This window comes from Agelaius tricolor, unplaced genomic scaffold (genome assembly GCF_023055355.1).
Source record: "Agelaius tricolor isolate 1412-34295 unplaced genomic scaffold, bAgeTri1.0.p SCAF_58, whole genome shotgun sequence".
Lineage (NCBI taxonomy): Eukaryota > Metazoa > Chordata > Aves > Passeriformes > Icteridae > Agelaius > Agelaius tricolor.
Window position 1 is genome coordinate 1218755 of NW_027269318.1, and position 19766 is coordinate 1238520.

A 19766-nucleotide genomic window follows, 5' to 3' on the forward strand; every position below is an offset into this window, starting at 1 on the left:
CGCCACCGCCCAATGGGCGCGCGGTCCGCCCGCCGCCGGGGGTCGCTGTGGCGCCGGGCGCCGCCGCCGCCGCTCCCAGCGCGCCCCGCGCCCTCGGCATGGCCGCTCCGCCCCGCCGCTGCTGAGCCGCCGCCGCCGCCGCCCGGCCCCGCCGCCCGCCCGCGCCGCCGCCCCGCACCGCCCGCGCCGCCCCCCGCGCCATGGCCGACTGGGCCCCCGCTGAGGTAAGCGCCGCCGCCGCCCCCCGCCTCCCCCGCCGGCCGCCGCCCCCCGGCCCGGCCCCGCGTCCCGCCCCCCCCGCGAGCTGCGGGCGCGTCCCCGCGCTCAGCACCGCGCGTTCCCCCCGCAGGAGCTGGAGTGCATGATGGAGCCCCAGGAGCTGGGCCTGGAGCAGCCGCTGGCCGCCCCCGAGCACGGCCCCGGCGGCGAGGCCGAGCTGCCGGCCGCCGAGATCTCCCTGACGCTGGTCACCGAGATCCAGGCCGTGGACAGGAAGGTGGACACCCAGGCCGCGCAGCTGATGAACCTGGAGGGCAGGATGAGGATGGCCGAGACGAAACTGATCGGCTGCGAGAAAACGGCGGTGGAGTTCGGGAACCAGCTGGAGAGCAAGTGGACGGCGCTGGGCACCCTGATCCAGGAGTACGGGCAGCTGCAGAAGCGGCTGGAGAACATGGAGAACCTGCTGAAGAACAGGAATTTCTGGATCCTGCGGCTGCCCCCGGGGGCAAAAGGGGAAGTCCCCAAGGTAACGGTTTGGGTTTGCTGCTCCCCGCTGCAAAACGGGGCTGTTCTGCACGTCTGGGGCTCAGAACCCCGTGCCCTGTCCTCACAGCTCCTTATCCTGAGCTCACAGCCCCATATACTGAGCTCACAGCCCCATGCCCTGGACAGCCCCATCTCCTGTGCACTGTCAATCCCATCTCCTGTGCACTGGCAGCCCCATATCCTGCACTGTCAGCCCCATCTTCTGTGCACTGTCAATCCCATTTCCTGTGCACTGTCAGCCCCATCTCCTGTGCACTGGCAGCCCCATATCCTGCACTGGCAGCCCTATCTCTTGTGCACTGGCAGCCTGATCTCTGCACTGGCTGCCCCATCTCCTGCAGTGACAACCTGATCCCTGCACTCACAGTCCCATTTTGGGACAGCTGCAGTGCTCAGAGCCGTTCATGGCTCCCCCAGAGCCCTGTTCTCCCTTCAGTACCCTGAAGCACCAGCACAGGTCCTGCTGTGTTGGCTATGCCCTACTCATGCACGTGTGATCTGGGAGGGATGTCACAAATTCCTGTGTGTGGATCACGTGGAATTTTGTGGCTCAGCCCCGTGTAACTGGGAAGGCTTGGGAACATCCCCAGGGCTGTTCAGAGGTGATGAGCAGCAGAATTGTGTCAAAAAGGAAGTGAAAAGGGGTCTGTGCCAGGCCTTGTGCATGGGGCAGTGACAGGAGGAGGCTGAGCAGGGGGAGGTGACAGGCGGGTGACAGGGGAAATCCCTGTTGTGTCCCTTGAGGCATGAGGCATGTGGGAAGGAGCAGATGTTCCTGTCTGCACGACACTTGAGGAGTTTGAGTGAGAAAACTGAATGAGAGAATGTCCCCAGGTGTTTTCTTAAATGAGGAACAAACCCTGTGGTGCTGCTCCTTGCAGGTCCCCGTGGCCTTCAATGATGCCTCGTTTAACTTCTCTGAGGAGGAGTGGAAGAGCCTCAACGAGTGGCAGAAGGAGCTCTACAGGCACATCATGAAAGGCAACTACGAGGCTGTCATCTCCATGGGTAATGACAGGCCTGGCTTTGCCCTCAGCCTCCTGGCACAGAGTTTTCCTGGGAACTGGTGGATGGAACCTGTGTCCTGCAGGGTCAGGGAGGGGTGCTGTGCTCTGGGGAGGTGTTACACAGCCCTGGCAGTGAGTTCAGCCCTCACAGCCACGCTGAGGGTGGAAGGATGTCATGAGTGTCACTGCAGGGACAGTGGCTCCCTGATGGTCCCTGCAGCCTGGCGAGTGCTGGGATTGTGAGGAGGAGGGGAAGTGAGAGGACCCTCAATCCAAGCAAAGCTGGGGAAGAGGGAAGTTCCTTTGTCACGCCAAGGTCCACAGATCCACTGCGCTGGGTGCATCAGCCCGCTGGCTGCTTAGGGCAGCGGAGGGTGCCCTGTGCCCTGCCTCTGAGGTTCCTTCCAGCCCTTTCCATGGGGAGTTGTGCTGACTTCCCTTTCCTCTCCCGTGAGGGAGAAGTGACGTTTGCCTGGTGCTCTGTCCAGCCCCGGGGAGCGAGTCCTGCTCGCGGTGCTGCGGGGTCTGCTGGGGCAGAGCTGGGGAGAAGCAGTGGCTGGGGGTGAGCTCTGCCTCCTGCTTTCCCCTCAGCAGCTCAGGGCAGTGCATTCCCAGCCAAAGGAACGCGCTCCGCTCGCTCCTGCCAGTCCTGGCTGCGGGAATTCCCTCTGGGGAACTTCACAGCATGTTCCAGAAATGACCTTGCCTTGGCTGGACCGGGGCTGGGAGCGCAGACGCCGTCCCTGGTAGCCAGACACTTCCCTGTGCCGAGTCCAGCCTCATCTGCCTCCCTGCCATCCAGCTCTGCCCAATCCAGGCCTTTTCTGCTTTTTTTTTTCCCCCCCGTTTATTTTTTTGAACAGAAGTTTCCTGCAGTCCCTGTGTGCCAGGGAGAAAGGTGAAGGGTAACCACAGCCCCCACTCTCCTGTTTCCAAACCAGTCCTGTGTCCTGCTCCTGAGGCACAGGAATGCAGCTGCAGGGGATCTGGGGATCTGAGCCTGGAGCTTAGAAAAACCTATCTGTGCTTCATCCCGAGCTTTCCCTTGAGAAATGAGGTTTAGGGCTTTGGCTCCCGTGTAAGGGAAACGGATTGAGCGGAGCAGAGGTGGAGTTTAACCCCCAGGGCCTCCCTCCCACATGTCTGGAAGTGAAGTTTTCTGCTCTCCGCCCCAGGAGAGACAGTAATTGTCCCCTTTCCCCCACCAAAATCCGTGAGCAGCCCGGGACTCGGACGAGTAGGACGGAGCGGTCCTGGTTGGAGGGAACCGCACGGGGAGGGCAGTGCTGGCAGCTCTGCTGCTGCCCCCGAGCTGAAGCCCCCATTGTAATGGATCCGCGGACCTTAGCGCAGAGGAGAAGACAGGAGAGCCTGCAGGTAAGCCTGGATGCCTTTTCTTCCTGTCCTCCTCACGCTGCAGGCTGGGAGGTGCTCCTCACCTGAGCAGAGTGTGCTCCTGCATCCAGGGCCCACGCAAGGTGAGCGCGGCTGAGAGCAGCTTCCCGAGCCTCTCTCGTTCATTCCCCAGCAAAGGAAGGTTGGTGGGCAAAGGCTGCAGAGTCTCTCTCCTGCCAGGGCAGGGGAAACATCCTCATCCTCTTTTTATGTGCAGACGCTGCCATTTCCAAGCCTGAGCTGCTGACACGGATTGAGCAGGGAGAGGATCCCAACGCTGAGGATCAGGAGGACTCTGAGGGAGGAGAGACCCCCACAGACCCCACCACTGGTGAGCCACGAGGTTCCTGGGACTCGGAGGGGAGGTGGAGGCAGATGTGGGGCTGTTCTGTTTTGTCAGCTCTCTCCTCAGGCGCAGGGGGGCTTTGCTTTCCTGCTTGCCTCCCACCTGATGCATCCATCTCTCCTGGAATCCTCTAAAGCAGCTGGAAGGTTGGAGTGTAACTCCTGCTCTTTTCTCTTGCAGAGTTTTTCTTCCCTGGGCCCGATGACAGCTCATGGGGTAAATATGAAGAGACTCTGGCTGAAAGCCACGAAGGCTCTGAGGAAGAGGAGAGCATGGAGGTCCCTGGTACATGTAAGTGCACTGAGCTGCTTTGGGAAGTGTCCCTTGCCTAGATGTGCTTCTGACTTCCCAGCCTAATTCCCTGGAGCAGCTCAGTTGTTCCGGATGATGCTTTTCCAGAATTTCAGAAAGTTGCTTTGAGTCACAGTTTATACCATGGGAGATCCTTCACCCTAAGGCACTGTCCAAGCCCATGAAAGAAAAGAAGTTTTATTCCTTTTTCCTCTGTTTTTTGGGCTTTATCCTAAAGCACAAGTTCTTAAAGACCTATCCTGCTTCAGGAACCCTTTTTTTTCCTCTGGCTACCTATCTATAGCTAGATTATATATATAATATTATATTACAACATAATTGAATGCAGGAAGTTGCTGGAGTGTGTCCAGAGAAGGAAATGGAGCTGTGGGAGGGTCTGGAACACCAGGATCAGCTGAGGGAGCTGGGAAAGGGGCTCAGCCTGGAGAAAAGGAGGCTCAGGGGGGACCTTCTGTCTCTGCACAATTCCCTGATAGGAGGAGACAGCCAGGGGGGTCAGGCTCTGCTCCCAGGGAATGGGGACTGGATGAGAGGAAAGGGCCTCAAGCTGTGCCAGGGAGGGTCAGGTTGGAAATTGGTAAAATTATTCCCTCAAAGAGCCTGTTACATATTGGGACCACCCAGAGCAGTGGTGGATTCTCCATTGCTGGAGGGATGTAACATCCATGTGGATGTGGCGCTTGGGGACATGGTCAGGGGTGGCCTTGGCAGTGCCGGACTTAATGATTTCCGAAGCCTTTTTCAACCTCAACAATTCCAAGATTCCAAGTCCAATCCCTGTGGACAGAGTAGGTGCTCCCAGCCGGCCTCACAGCCCCGTCAGTGCCAGGCTCTGAGCTGGGTGTGCACAGCAGAGACCCCCCGTGTCCCAAGGGAGCTGAGTGAGCACCCCCCAGTCCTTGGGACCCCAAATGACACCGGTGTCTCTGCTCCACCAGACGAACAGCCGTGCGATGAGGAAGGCTCTGAGAGCCTGGAGCTTTCCAGGTCGTTGACAGGAAAGTGGGAAGAGGTTTTCTCCAACCCGGAGGAGGAGATGCAATCGAGCAGCAAGAGCCAGAGCGGGTCGGCCCCGCCGCAGCGAACGGCGACGGGCAACGGGCTGAGGCGCTCCGTGCGCCGCGGGAGAGACTTGGCCAGGAAGGATCCCGAGGAGGCGGCGGCCGACAAGGGGCCCTACATCTGCTGCGAGTGCGGCCAGAGCTTCCTGGACAAGCAGCTCTTCGCCACCCACCAGAAGGCTCATGCCAGCGAGGAGGCCTGCACGTCCCTGGAGCGCGGCGAGAGCTTCCGGCAGAAATCCAAAGCCAAGGGCCAGGGCCCCTCCCGCTCCAAAGCGTCCAAGCGCCCCGACGGGGAGAAGAGCTCGGGCTTCAAGTACGGCTTCGTCAGGCACCAGGTGAACAACATGGTGGAGAGGCCCTACACCTGCTCCCAGTGCAAGGAGAGCTTCAGCCTGGAGGTGAGTCTGATCCTGCACCAGAAGCTGCACACGGGGAAGGGCGACGGGCCACTGACGTGCACCTACTGCGGGAAGGACTTCCGAGACCTCTCCAAGGCCATCCGCCACCAGCGCATCCACACCGGGGAGAGGCCCTACCAGTGCACCGAGTGCGGCAAGAGCTTCATCCGGCGGGACCACCTGCTCAAGCACTGGCGGGTGCACACCGGGGAGACCCCCTACCAGTGCCCCGTCTGCGGGAAGCACTTCCGCTACAAAGAGTCCCTGAATTGCCACCAGAAAATCCACTCGCGCAACCCGCGGCCCGGGGAGGATTCCCAGCACAACCTGGGCTCGGCGGGCACCCAAACCGACCATTTCTGCGTGAAAAAAGAGACTAAGCAGTAGCTGTGGTGGGGCCGGGGCAGGAGGGCTCGCGGTGACCGTGACGGTCTGGCAGGTGGACGTGCAGCATGATGGCAGGTGACTTGTATCGCAGCTAATCCATGTGGTCATGCTACGAAGCCCGCTTTGGTGAAGCATCCAAGGAATTCCTCTTAAAGACTCTGCTCGGCCGGCCCAGGCGGCTCTGGGACCCCGCGGGGTTCCGTGGCGCTCCCACCGCGGCGCAGGCCCTGCGCTCGCTGTTCCCCACGCAGGGTTGGATTCTGCCCGTAGAGAATGATCCCGAGCGGTTCTCTGGGCTCCGTATTTAGCAGGTGTTCCCCCACCTATCTTTGTGCATATTCAGGAGTGACAAGCTTTCGCTTTCTTTTTTCCACTCGTTTCACTGCAAGGCTGGAAGCGCGAGGAGGGAGGGAGGGAAGGAAGGCGCCGTTCCCGGCCGGCCGCCCGCTCCCGCTGCGTCGCCGCGTCCCCAAAGGCTGCGAGGCCAGGACTGGGATGAAGGCCAGAGAGAGGCGAGGCAGAGAGAGGCGATCAGGGCGCGACGTGGGATTTGTGGAAGGCGGAAAAGCGGAGAGGAGAGCGTGGCAAAGAGCGGGGTGAGATAAAGCAGGTGCAGGAGAAGGGGCTGAGGACATTGGAGCAGGAGGAGTCGGGAAGGGCAGCGTGTGGAGGCGTGCTGGGGTCGCTCACACGAGGAGGACACGTCTCCGTGCTTCTGGAGGGTGTCACTGGCACCAGCCGGGCTGTGGTTCCCCTCTGGCCCGAGGGAACGGCGCCGCTGGGCTGACACATGGACTCCTGACAATGAAGGTGATTTTATTTCTATTTTTTAACTGGGTTTGGTCTCACTCAGGTAAGTCAGACGAGTGAAAGCAGCTTCTCCTAACCCCTGTAAAGAGCTGTTTGGTTTTTAGTTAATCTAGAAGTAGTCTTATTATTATTAATTATTATTATTATTATTATTAATTATGATGATGATAATACTACAAGGAAAGGTGTGACACTATATTTCACAGTTGCTCTAAAACACTTCCATGTATGCGATAACCGCCCGGAGTTTTCCAGCTCTTTGTGTAAATATTGGATGACTTCTGGAGCTGTTGGTGTTGTTCTGAGGTGCCTGTACGTGGTGTCTCTTCGCTCTGTATCGTCAGCTGCTGGTTCGTGACCGTGTTTTGTAATAACTTTTGTAAAGTCTGTCAATACAGTGTTTCCATTCTGAATTCTGTGTCAGCCCTTTGTGAGTACCTGCAGCTCCCTCATCCTGCCCCTGGCTGGAGCTTTTCCAGCTCCTTGAGGAGCTCCCTCATCCTGCTCCTGGCTGGAGCTTTTCCAGCTCCTTGAGGAGCTCCCTCATCCTGGTACTCAGGAGCTTTTCCAGGTAATTGTGGAGCAGGTGAACAGCACAAGCCAAGCTGTGCTGGAGGGCCAGGCCTGGCAAATGAGGCTGCTCTGGGATGCTGCATCTGGAAGTGGTGGTTTTAACTTGATTTGGGTTTGTGCCTGTGCCATGCACAAATGGGGCTGTGGACAGCTGAGGAATCCTTGGATCCGTGGTGGGATGGAGCTGGGACATCCCACACCCAGGATGAGGGACAGGGAGAAGTGCTGGTGGCTGTGGCCACCTTGGAGCTGGGATCATGGAATCAAAGGATGGGTTGGAAGGGCCCTCATAGGGTGCCCAGCTGGTGCCACACACTGGGGGTTTTTCCTTCCAGGCTCCCTCTCAGCCCAGCATTCCCCAGGCTCTTCCCTGCCAGAGCCCAGGACACAGAGACAGTTCCCTCTCCCCAGCAGAGACACAACGAGCCCCAGGGGTTGTTCCAGCCTGGGACCTGGGCTGGGAGGGGAGAGGGCAGCCCTGAGGTGACAGCCACCATGGGGATGTGGCACCTGGGGTCCACAGAGACCAGGGAGTGCCAGAGTCCCTCAGCCACCTCAACCCTGGGGGTGCTGGGTGCCTGGGGGGAAAGAGTGAGTGACCCCAGTGAATCCCCCCCAGTGAATCCCCCATGCTCTGAGTGACCCCAGTGAATCCCCCCCAGTGAATCCCCCACACTCTGAGTGACCCCAGTGAATCCTCCCCACACTCTGAGTGACCCCAGTGAATCCCCCCCAGTGAATCCCCCATGCTCTGAGTGACCCCAGTGAATCCCCCACACTCTGGAGCCACTCCATGGAATGGGGCCGCCCCACATGGACATGGAGATGCCCCACATGGACATGGAGATGCTGGAGATGGATTATGGGGAGAAAGAAGAAGGAAAGGAGCTCAGGGAAGGAGCAGCCAGTGGGATCCAGGCTGGGGAGAGTGGGTGCTGCCAAGGGCAAGGCTGAGCACAGCTCTGAGCACACAGAGACACCCTGGGGACACACAAGTGTCCCTCTGTGGTCACACAGACACCCTGGGGACACACGAGTGTCCCTCTGTGGTCACACATGTGCTCTGTGTGCACACAGGGCTGGTCACAGGCACACAGCGCTCCAGGGACATGGCTGTATCCCAGTCCTGCTCACTGCACTCCTGGCAATAACCACACCTGGTGATCCACACCCATCTCCACAGGGACAGCGTGGAGTCCCTCAGCCAGGCTCAGGCACTCCCTCTGCACTGGGATCTACAAACCCCAGCCAGGGACACCCCTGAATTCCAGAGCTGCTCCTGGTGTCCCCTCCCAATGGATCAGCCCTGGGCAGAGGTTGTGGATCTGGGACAGCCCAGGAGGGGCCTGGACAGGGGGGTCTTTACTTGGGGGTCCCCACCTGCTGCCACATCCCTGTGCCCCCCTAAGCCTGGGTGACCCATCCCACTTGTCCTCTCCCTTTTCCCACAAACCAAAGGGTTTCCTGCCCTTCCCTGTGCTCAGTGCCACCAACTTCCCCCCCAAGGTGGGCCAGGGCTGTGCCAGAGCAGGCAGGGATGGTACTGGGGAGATGGGGTGGGGTGGGATGGGGTAAGAAAGGATACAGTGGGACAGGATGAATGGGATGGGATGGGATGGGATGGGATGGGATGGGATGGGATGGGATGGGATGGGATGGGATGGGATGGGATGGGATGGGACAGGATGTGGGATGGACAGGGACAAGAGTGGGGACATAGCATGGATGGAGTGGGATGGGACAGGATGGGATCAGCCAGGGCGCATGGAGTGGGATGGGCCGGGCATGAAGAGACATCGAGGATGGGTGGGACAGGAGGACATGGATGGGACAGGGCGTGGTGGGATAGACAGAATGGGGCAGGACAAGATCGGGAAGGATAGGACAGGATGGACTGAGATGGGAGAGAATAGGAATGGATGACGTGAGACGGGAGGGGACGGCACAGGAGAGGACGGGACGGGATGGGACGGGATGGGATGGGATTGAGGCTGGAGATGGGATGGGACGGGATGGGATGCTGCGGTCGGGCCCGGCGGGGAGGCCGAGAGGTGGAAGGGGAGGGGTCGTTCCATTTCCACGGCGCCGGCGCCTCCGGCCGCCATTTCCGAGCCCGCAGGGATGGGCGGCAGGGACCCGACGGGCGGGGCCGGAAAAGCCGCCCCGGGGCCTCCACAGTGACCCCCTGGTCCCTCCCCTGCCCCGCCATGTCGCACCGAGCCCCCCGCACTCTCTCACTCGCCCCAGTCAAACCAGCGCCTCCCGTCACCTCGCACCGCGCCCCGGCGCCTTCCCCGTTACTCCTCGGTGCCCCCGTCCCCCCGGCTCCCCGCTGCCAGCCCAGCTCCTCGGGCAATCCCGAGTGCCACTAACGGCCCCAGCTCCGTCAGTTCTCCAATCCCTCGGTCCCCGCAGTCCCCCCGGTCCCCGCGGTTCCCGGTGCGGGCGGTGCCGTGGGGGGGCCCCGACGGGGCGGGGCGCTGATGCCGTCGACCCGCCAGGGGGCGCTGTGCGGCGCGCTCCCGCTCCGCTCCGCCCCGCTCCGCGCGCGGTCCGGCGGCGGCAGCGCCCCCTGGCGGCGCGGCGGGGCAGCGGCGCGGCCGGAGCGCCGGACCCGGACCCGGACCCGGAGCCGCGCTCGGTGTCGGAGCCGCCGCCGCCCCCGCCCCGCCGCCTCCGCCCGCTAGGCCCGCGCCGCCTCCGCCCCGCCCCCGCCGCGCCGCGCCCCCGCCCCGCCGCGCCGCTCCGCGCCCAGCCCGATGCCCGGCGGCGGGCGGAGGTGAAGCAGCGAGCGGGCGCTGGATCCTCCCGGCCGCGGCCCCCGGGGCCCCGGGCACGGAACAAAGGGCCATGGCCGAGGGGGCCCCCGCTCAGGTAAAGGGCGCCCGCCCGGCGCGGGGCCGGGCCCGGCGCGCACCGCCCGTCCGCGGCTCGCGGGCCGCACGTCGGGGCTCACGGGCCGCGCCGTCGGGGCCGCGGCGGGCGGGGGGGGCGGCGGGCGCTGTCAGCGCGCGGGGCCGCGGCCGCCCCCCCGGGGCGACGGGCGGGGACGGGACGGGCGGCCCCGGGGGGGCGGCGGCGCCGCGCCGAGCCCGCCCGGGCCTCCGCGGCCGGCGGCGCCCGCGCTGCCGTCGAGGCCGGGCCTGCCCGGCCGCCGCGCCGCCCCCCCCCCCCCCGCCGCCGGGCCCTGCGGCCCCCCGGGACCGACCCGCCGCCGCCCCCGCCTCCCGTGTCACCGCCCGGTCCCCATGGCGACGGGGCGCCCGCAGCCCCTCGGGTGTCCCCTCGCCGTGCCCATGGCAACGGGGCTCGGCCGGCCCGTGTCACCCCGCGCCCCCCCCCACTCCCGTGTCACCTCCCGGCCCCGCGCTGTCACCTCCCCCCACCCCCGCGGGTCCTGCCCGTCCCGTGGGACCGGCACGGGGCCGCCGTAAGCGGCTTAGCGGGGACACGGGGACGTCCCAGCCGCCCCGGCGAGCGCCGGGCCCTGCAGCGGCCTCCCCCCGCGGGGTCCGCATGGCCCCGGGGATGTCCCCATCGCCCCGGGGGCCCCCGTCACACCGGGGGCGGGCGGGTCTCCATCACCCCGGGAGGGTCCCTGTCCCCCTGGGGGCATCCCCGGCCTGACCCCGCGCCCTTGTGTCCGCAGGCGCCGGAACCGGTGCGGCTGCCGCGCTGCCCCTCGCCCCTCCGGCCAGCGGCCGGCCCCGAGCGCACCTCGGAGCGGGAGACGCAGACGGCTGAGCTGTCCCTGACCGTGGTGGCGGCCGTGCAGGCGGTGGAGCGCAAGGTGGATTCCCACTCCACCCGCCTGCTGGACCTGGAGGGTCGGACCGGGATGGCGGAGAAGAAGCTGATCGACTGCGAGAAGACGGCGGCGGAGCTGGGGAACCAGCTGGAGAGCAAGTGCGCGGCTCTGGGCACCCTTATCCAGGAGTACGGGCTGCTCCAGCGGCGCCTGGAGAACATGGAGAACCTCCTGAAGAACAGGAACTTCTGGATCCTGCGGCTGCCCCCGGGCAGGAAGGGGGAAGTCCCCAAGGTAACGGTGTCCTGGGGAGCGGGAGCCGGGCACTGCTCCCGAAATGCTCCCGGGGGGCCAGCCCAGGGTGGGTGAGTGGGGACAGCCCCTGCTCAGGTGAGTCTCTCGCCATGGCAGCTCCCCATTGCAGCTTCCCAGCTCATCCCCTGCTGGGGCTAAAATACAGAGGGACAAGGCCTGGGAGGACATCCTGGTACTCAGGCCAGAGGTTTCAGTTCTGCTCCACTGCGCTGCACAGCCCTGGGGCCGTTGACTCTTTTTTGTTCTTTTTTTTTGCCACCATTTCTAGAAATCCTGCAGATTTTGTGGTTCTTCCGTTTTGACCACCTTGATGCTGCAGAGTCTCCCAGGCCAGGGAAGGAGCAAGTGGGAGCTGCTGCTGCAGGGAAGGGGGAAGCTTTGGGATTCAGGAAGGCAGATGAGCTCCTTGGGCATAGCTCTGGAAAGAGCCCACCATCAATATTCAGTTCCTACTTGAATTTCACAGCCTTCCTGCTAAAAGATTGTGCAAATGAGACCATGTATGACATGGGAGAGGGAGTATCTCTGGAGAGAGCAGAGAGGATCAGGAAAAGGTGGGTTCAGACCCTGACACCCCATTAGTGCAGTTGGGGGACAGAACTGGAGTGCTGCGTTCCCTCTGAAGAGCTCCACTCCAGCACAGCACAGTTTGCACATCCTGAATTTATCCCTAGGAATTATTCCTTGGCTAACAAGCTGGGAAGCTGCAGATGGTGGGTGCACAGTAACCAGGGATAATGGGGAGCCCTGTGGGCCTGGGTAGAGTTTTCCCTGGAGTTCTGGGGTAATTGAATCCGGGAGTTACGTCAGCTCATTAATAGGGATGAGTCCAGCTCAGCTCCTGGGTTTTCTCTCCCTTGTGGTCCCCCAAGCCTGATCACCCTGCAGAGAGCAGGGACTGAGAGGAGGAGCTCAGGGTCCTTTGGGGAAATCCCAGTCTGGATTCACCACCAGGAACCATCCGTTTGGTTGAGTCCTTTATTCCCAAAGAAATACCTGCCCAGGACTTGTTTTAAATGGAAAAAGCAGCTCATGGCTGGCCTCAGAGGAGCTGAAGCCTGGCTGTGTCCAGGCTCCTGCTTGAAGGCACTGTTGGAATTGCAGGTGCCGGTGACCTTTGATGACGTGTCCGTCTATTTCAATGACAAGGAATGGGAGAAGCTGGAGGAGTGGCAGAAGGAGCTCTACAAGAATGTGATGAAGGGGAACTACGAATCTCTGATCTCCCTGGGTAAATACGGGGTGTCCTTGCCCTGCTGAGGGACAGGAGGCTCCTTCTGGCTCCTCCTTGGAGATCCCCTTGGATGAGACACAAATGTTCCATTTTAAAGGCTTGAAAACACAGGAGGATGTTTTCAGTCTGGGTTTATTCCAGCTCATGCCGTGGTGGCGTTCTGGCTGGGCGAGGGGATGCCCTGTGGGCAGGTGGGGTGGAGACCTCCCAAACCTCTTCCAGACACAGTTATGCCATCCAAACCCAGCTCCTTCCTTCCCCATGGCTCTTGGGAGGGCTTCCCTGCATCCTCTGGGCCTGCAGTGGGTACCAGCCCCTGCACCCCTTCAGAGGATTTTGCACCTGTGGATGTTCCTGAGTGTCCTCACATGTCCCCCGTGTGCTGGGAAGAGGTGGAAGCCAATACCAGATTCCCAGTGCAGTAATCCCTCTCTCCCACCCCTCTGTCTCTCAACAGACTATGCAATTTCCAAACCTGGTGTTTTGTCTCAGATCGAGCAAGGGGAGGAATCGCGGGGCAGGAATGAGCAGGACCTGGAGGAGAGTGAGATCATTACTGATGCCACGGCAGGTGAGGCGGCACCTTGGCCCCAGGGCAGCCCTGGGTTGTGTTCCCAGGGGCTGCTCATCCCAAGGCTGGAGCAGATGTTGCTGGGAGCTGTGGCTGGTGTGGTTTATCAGGAGAAGCCTTGCCTAGGAATGGGACAGATTGGGCTGACTGGAGGTTTAATGTCCAGGTACAGCTCAACATAGAAACCAGGGCAAACAGAGCCTGGAGAGTTGGGCACTGGGAGCCCTTCCCAGCAAGGGAAGCATCTGCAACCAGACCAGGTCCTCAGGGAGCCGGTGTGCCCAGCAAGGACAGAGAATTGGGTCCCACTGGGAGAGCCCATCCACCCAGAAAATCCTCCACCCTCTCTTTGCATGGATGGTGCCTGGATTTATCCTTGGAGCATCCTCCCAGGCAGGGAGGCCTGGTCCCAGGCTGTGTGCAGGGAGATGGGATGGTGAGGGCCAAGACTGGGCTGGGAATGGGGCACCAGCGACCCTGAGTCTCAGAGCAACTCCTGCTCTGTGAGAAGGGGGCTGATACGGAGATAAAGAGGTGACCTGGAAGAGATGGTGTCACCTCCACTCGTCATCCCTGATTCCAGGCTGTGGATGTGGGGTCACACCAATGCCTTGCTTGTGCTCTCCATCACAAGGATCTTGAAATTAAATTGAGGCCAATGGGAAGGAGAAAATCACGGGCCCACGTGGAGCTGCAGCTGGGGGATGTGGGGTGGCCGAGGGGTGCCCCAGGCTGGGTGGAGGGAGTTCCCTGTGCCTGTGAAGGGTCCTGGGCTGGAGCTGGGAGCGTGGCAGGGATGGGTGAAGAGCAGGGGCTGAAGGGAGAGCCGAAGGGAGACCCCTCAGTGGGAGCAGCAGCTGGAGCCAGCAGGGATTGCTGGGAGCAGGTCCCTCATTCTGGCTCCTGGGAGTGATGGCAGGTGGCAATCTCTCGTTGCTGCAGCTGGAATAAGGGTGGTGATCAAAACAGAGGAGCTCCTTCCTGAAGACAGCCCTGAGAACCCCGAGCTGCACGGGATGTCGGGGCAGTCCGAGGGCAGCTTCCAGAGCCCCGACGAGGAGGCGGCCTGCGAGAGCCCCTACGGCTCCGTGTCCCCCCCGAGGGACCTCCCGGGCACCAGCCTGGGGGACTCCTCCGAGTACGGAGCCGACTTCAGCGAGATCCAGAGGGTCATCGTTCACCATGGGGGCTGCACAGGTGAGACACTCGGCATGCTGATCTGCACACGTGGTGTGTCAGGGACAGGAGGCCCAGGGGGCTGTGGTGGGTTAGGAAGAGATGGGGAAGGGGCTGGATGGACAGGAGGAGTTAAATCCCCCCAGAACCAGCACCAGAAGGAAAGTTCCTGGCTGCAGTGACTTCCGAGAGTGGCTCTGGTCACACCTTGAGCTTGGAGGAGGAGGCAGCATGTCCATGGTGGACACAGAACGTGGTCTCCAAGGGCTCCTGTCCTGCTCAGGAACAGAGCAAGCACTGGCCCAGTCCTCTGAGTCTGGGAAAAGCCCTGGTTAGCCACGGAGACCAAGGGAAGATGTGTCTCAGGCTGTGTTCTGTGAGAGCCCCAGTGAGCCCTGCTCCCAAAACCCCGCTGTGGCAGAGGGCAGGAGGTTGGTGTCTGGTGTGGAGGAGTGGATGGTTGCACACTGGACACTGCTGGAGGAATGTGGGAGGTCCTGCAGGTTGCCACATGTGGGAGTTGCTTGGGGCAGCTCCACAGGATAGGGAAGAATGTGGCTGGAGCTCTGTGATTTCCAAGCTGCCAGGAGGGAAGGGGAAGGATGAGGTGATTTGTGGAGAGATGAGATGATGGCACCGAGTGTTTCATGTGTAGAATTCTGCTGGTGGAGTGGCAGATACAGGACAAGTCCTACAGATGTGCTGTAAGGCTGGGGATGGGAGAGCAGGGAGATGAGAGGTTGGGAATGGTGGGTTCCTTCCTCCTGACGGCTTTGTGGTGGTGTAACACAAACCAAGACTCAGAGAGTGGGGCTCTTGAGGGCCTCAACTCCGTCTTGTGGGTCCTGTGGTCTGCTCAAGGCTTTGTGAGGGAAACCAGCCAAGCCACCAGGGGGCTGATCCTTGTCTGAGAGCCACTGCCTCTGCCAGCTGGTGGGGCTGGGCAGGAGCTGCAGCTGTGCTGGCCAGGATGGGGGGCTGAGCTCCCAGGCCCACAGAGGGGGCAGAGAGAAGGACCTGGGTTTTCCCTTCCTCAAAGGGAAGAGGGCCATGGCTTTGAGACATCCACTCCCATCACTTTCCTTTTCTTGGGAAAGTGTAGCTGCTCTTCCTGGGAGAGCATTTAGGCCTGGCTCACAGTCCAGTGTGGGGTGACATGAGGGATGACCTGTTGGCCTTTCCTTGGGCCGTGCTGGCTGTGTGTCCTGCCGTGTGTCCCTGGGATGGCTGCTGTCACCAAACAAAGTCCCCGGCTCACTTCCGGCCTTGGTGACATGAAGGGGAGCCTGGCCTGCTGCCATCCCCCTGCTGCCATTCCATCCCACTGTTGATCCATCCCACTGCTGGGTGCTCTGGGAAGGAGGGGGCTGGGTCTCTTGCCACACCACATGGCAGCGGGAGCTGAGGGAAGGGGACAGTCCCAGGCGGGCTGTGCTGTCCCTAGAGCAGAGCCAGCAGCCCAGTGCTGTTTCTGTCGAGCGGTGCCGTGCCAGGGGTGTTGTTGCAGCCCAGATGGAGCTGCTCTGAAATCACTCAGCCACCCGAGCCCTGGTGAACCCATGGTGCTTTCATCCCTCACATCCTGCAGCAGCAGCACGAAGTTGCCAAACCTTTTGGCAGGCAGTGGAACACACCCTCTAGAGGAGCCTGGCCGGGGGGGGTTTGTCTGAACTCCATGTTTGGGGGCACATGGCCCATCCCAGCACTCCGGGCTCCACCTCCAGCCCCATTTGTGGTACAGGCTGGCTCCCGGCGCACAAACAGCTGCAGGAACCCATGCAGGTGTTTCTGTAGCACCAGGGGTATAAGAGGCCATCCTGTCCCACCCAATGACCCTAATGCTGTTTGATTTTCCCCTCAGAGGACGGGATCGTGATCAAGACGGAGGAAGAGGAGGAGGAGGAGGAGGAGGAGGAGGAGGAGGAGGAGGATGACCCCGACACGCTGGAGCAGTGCGCCATGTTCTCGGGCCGGAGCGAGGCGCCAGCGTTCCCCAGCCACGAGGCCGGGCTGGGCTGCGAGGCGCAGTGCAGCTCCAAGGCGCAGCCCCGCAGCCTGGCCCGCGTCAGGAAGCCGTCGGCCTGCGAGAGGGACTCCGGGGACATGAAGCCGGCCAGCGGGCAGCAGCGGAACCGGACGCGGGAGAGACCCTACATCTGCCCCGAGTGCGGCAAGAGCTTCATGCTCAAGATCAACTTCATGATCCACCAGCGCAACCACCTCAAGGAAGGGCCCTACGAGTGCCACGAGTGCGACCTCAGCTTCCGCAACAAGCAGCAGTTCCTGCTGCACCAGCGCAGCCACACGCGCCGCGGCGTGGGGGTCCCGCGGCGCCCCGAGCACGGCCTCAAGCCCCCGGCGCGGCCCCCGCCCCCGGGGAAGCCCTACAAGTGCTCCGAGTGCGAGAGCAGCTTCAGCCACAAGTCGAGCCTCAGCAAACACCAGATCACCCATGTCGGGGAGCGGCCCTTCACCTGCGGCGAGTGCCGGAGGAGCTTCCGCCTGCAGATCAGCCTGCTCATGCACCAGAGGATCCACGCGGGCAAGAACGAGATGGCCTTCCTGTGCCCCCAGTGCGGCAAGAACTTCACCCGGCCCTCCCACCTGCTGCGGCACCAGCGGACTCACACCGGCGAGCGGCCCTACCAGTGCAGCCAGTGCGAGAAGACCTTCAGCGAGAAGTCCAAGCTCACCAACCATTACCGCATCCACACGCGGGAGCGCCCGCATGCCTGCGCCGTCTGCGGGAAGGGCTTCATCCGCAAGCACCACCTCCTGGAGCACCAGCGCATCCACACGGGCGAGCGGCCCTACCACTGCACCGAGTGCGGCAAGAACTTCACGCAGAAGCATCACCTCCTGGAGCACCAGCGGGCGCACACCGGCGAGCGGCCCTACCCCTGCACCGAGTGCACCAAGTGCTTCCGCTACAAGCAGTCGCTCAAGTACCACCTGAGGACGCACATGGGAGAGTGAGGGGCTGCCGAGGCTTCCTCTCCCTCCCTCCCTCCCTCCATCCCTCCCTCCGTCCCTCCCTTCCTCCTCGTCCTCCTTCTCCTCCACTGATCTCTCCCACCCTCCCTCCATCCATCTCCCCCCACCCCGGCTCAGGGCATGGACATCAAGGAAGCTTTGTGTGGTAGCGCCGCTGGTCTGGTGGAGACTCGGCTGATTGGAAATAAATTAATGAATTAAAGCAAGCAACGCGCGGCAAAATTAAAAGATGATATATATAAAAAATTAACAGAAGCAGCTGATTTAGGGGGAATCCTCACCAACAAGCAAACAAACCACCAACAAAAGAAACCTGTACACAGGGTGTTTTGCCAGAGTAGGACTCGTAACTGCTTTTTAAATCTACTGTTTGGTTTTTTTAATAAATGTGGAGGAACTTTTTATTTGATAAGCAACCTTAGGATGGGCAAGATTTTATTTTCGGGTTTGTTTTCTGTTTGTTTGTTTTGGTTTGGTTTTTTGGTTTTTTTTTTTGTTAACTGCTCTGTAGGCTGATTCTGGCACAGTCACTTTTTGTCCAGGAGCTCTGTGGAGGCGCTGCTCCGGTCCGGGCTGGATGTGATAGGAGGAGCTCCAGCCGGGGGGGATGTGAGTAATTAACAGATGCAGCTGATGAGGAAGTTCTGCGTGTGTCTAGATTGGAAGCGCTGATAGGTGCCTGCCCGGCTCGCGGGGCTGTGATGCACTCCTGAATTATACAATAGAATAAAATTCTAGTTGCAGTAAAAGATGCTTTTTCTGGTAGGACCCCTCCACAAGGCTCCCCCAAACATTCATTCCCAGCGCTCAATCCTCCCACCGGGGGCTGGCCCTGCTGCCCCCGAGGGCATGGGGTGCTGTGGGTCTGGCTGTTGCCTGCTGTGGGGCCAGCAGGGACTGAGAGCAAGACTTTGTTGTGTTTAACTGCTCTGCTGTCCTTGAGCCGCGGCCGGGGGTATCGACTGTGCCCTCCTCAATGGCAGGAGCGGCGGGATTCCTGTCTGGGGGAGGAGCAGCTCCAGGCTGGCTCCAAGGAAGGACCTCCCTGCTCCTGAGCACCTGCTGCCAGGGTGGGTGGGAGGGACACGATCCATCTCCCTGCTGTTGGTCTGCACTCCTGTTTGTACCAGCTCGGTTCCAGGGGATCCCAGCTCATCCTGGCTGCAGCTCCTGAGTTTGGGCTGTGGCTGGGTGAGAGCCATCTGAAGGGCTGGGTTGGGGCCACACTGGTGACACCAGCTGAGGCTGGGCTGGTGACACCAGCTCCCCGGAGCATGCCGGGCTCCTTCCTGGTGCTGTCAGATCTCATGTTGGACAGTGGCATCAATAAACAGATGATGGGAGAAATTGTCAGGACCTGTTAAAGCCTTTGCAGAACCAAAGTCCTAATCCAGGACCTGGTGTATGAACCCCTCCTAAGTTGGGATTTACGACCTCTAACGGTGCTAGAATGTGCCAGAGGGCAGCACAGCCACATGGAGCAGCTGAGAGCCACCAGCTGCTCATTGCTGTGGGTGGCAGCATTTTGGGGCTGCCTGTGCAGGCCCCTGCCAGGGTTCCTGCCTTCCCACTGCTGGCGTGGTGCCTGCAACTCCCTGGAAGAACTTTGGGGTTTCGGGTCAGGGCGTGCTGAATGACAGGAGTTGACACTTCCATCTCTGGAAGTTGGCCAGGCTGGATGAGGCTTTGAGCACCCTGGGATAGTGGAAGGTGTTCCTGCCCCCTTCCAGGGAGGTGGAAGAAGATGAGCTTGGAGGTCCCTTCCCACCCAAAGCATTCTGGGATTCCATGAAAAGTGCTGTGGTGGGGCTGATGTCCTGGCAAGGAGGTGTGGGGGCAGGACAGGAGGTCCTGGCTGCAGCCCTGTGTCCCTCAGCAGCCTCCCTGCATCCCCCTCACCAGGTCTGGATGCAGCTATGGGGAAGGAGGAAATGAAAAGCAGAAGTGATTCTGGTTCTCTGTGGCTCATGTCCGTCACACTGGCAGTGTCACTGACCTGGCCGAATCCTTTTTTCTTCCTAAAAATGGATGAATTCAGCTTTTTATTGGATGGAGGCGGGAGCCCTGGTGGCCGGAGCAGCCGGGCCTTGGGGGGATTTCGGGCGAGCAGGCCGGGGCCGGCAGCGCAGGGAGGCAGCGCAGGATCACCCTGGGCTCCCTCAGGGCGCCGCTGCCGCCCCGACCCAATCCCTTCAAAGCGCACTAAGCCCGCCCCGCTGGCCGGGAGCGGCTCCGGCCACAGCCGGGCCTCGGCAAGGATCGCGGGGCCCGGCCTGGGGAAGGGGCTCCCGCTCCCAGCTCCGACCCGCCATAGGGGCCGGGCCGGGCCGAAGCTCCCAGCCCCTGGCAGGTTATTAACGATTCAACTGATTTAAGCATCCCCAGCATGCGCGGGCCCTGGCAGAACCGTACTGGCTGCGCCCCGGGGGAAGGCTGGGATGAAGGCTCACACTCACACTCACACTTACCCTCACGCTCACACTTGCACTGACACTTACTCTCACATTCACACTCTCACTCATGCTCATGCTCACACTCACACTCTCTCTCACACTCACGCCAGCCCTCACTTTGCGCGGCCGCTGCTGCATCCCCGCTGCCGTGGCCTGCAGACACGGGCACACGCAGCGCACACTGCGGCCCCGTGCCCGTGTCCCCCCGGGGTTTT

At 61.5% G+C, this 19766-nt stretch overlaps 1 protein-coding gene across 1 annotated transcript; it reads left to right on the plus strand.

Moving 5' to 3' along the window:
- Positions 1–71: 71 nt before the first annotated feature.
- On the plus strand, positions 72–17500 carry LOC139605011 (zinc finger protein 777-like). Its single transcript, XM_071456344.1, has 13 exons — positions 72–224; positions 350–748; positions 1650–1776; positions 3388–3501; positions 3697–3807; positions 4767–5676; positions 6912–6917; positions 9562–9934; positions 10710–11102; positions 12228–12354; positions 12815–12928; positions 13871–14125; positions 15966–17500. Exons 1-13 carry the CDS (start codon positions 201–203, stop codon positions 17078–17080), a joined length of 4068 nt encoding a protein of 1355 aa, XP_071312445.1. The 5' UTR covers positions 72–200; the 3' UTR covers positions 17081–17500.
- Positions 17501–19766: the final 2266 nt, after the last annotated feature.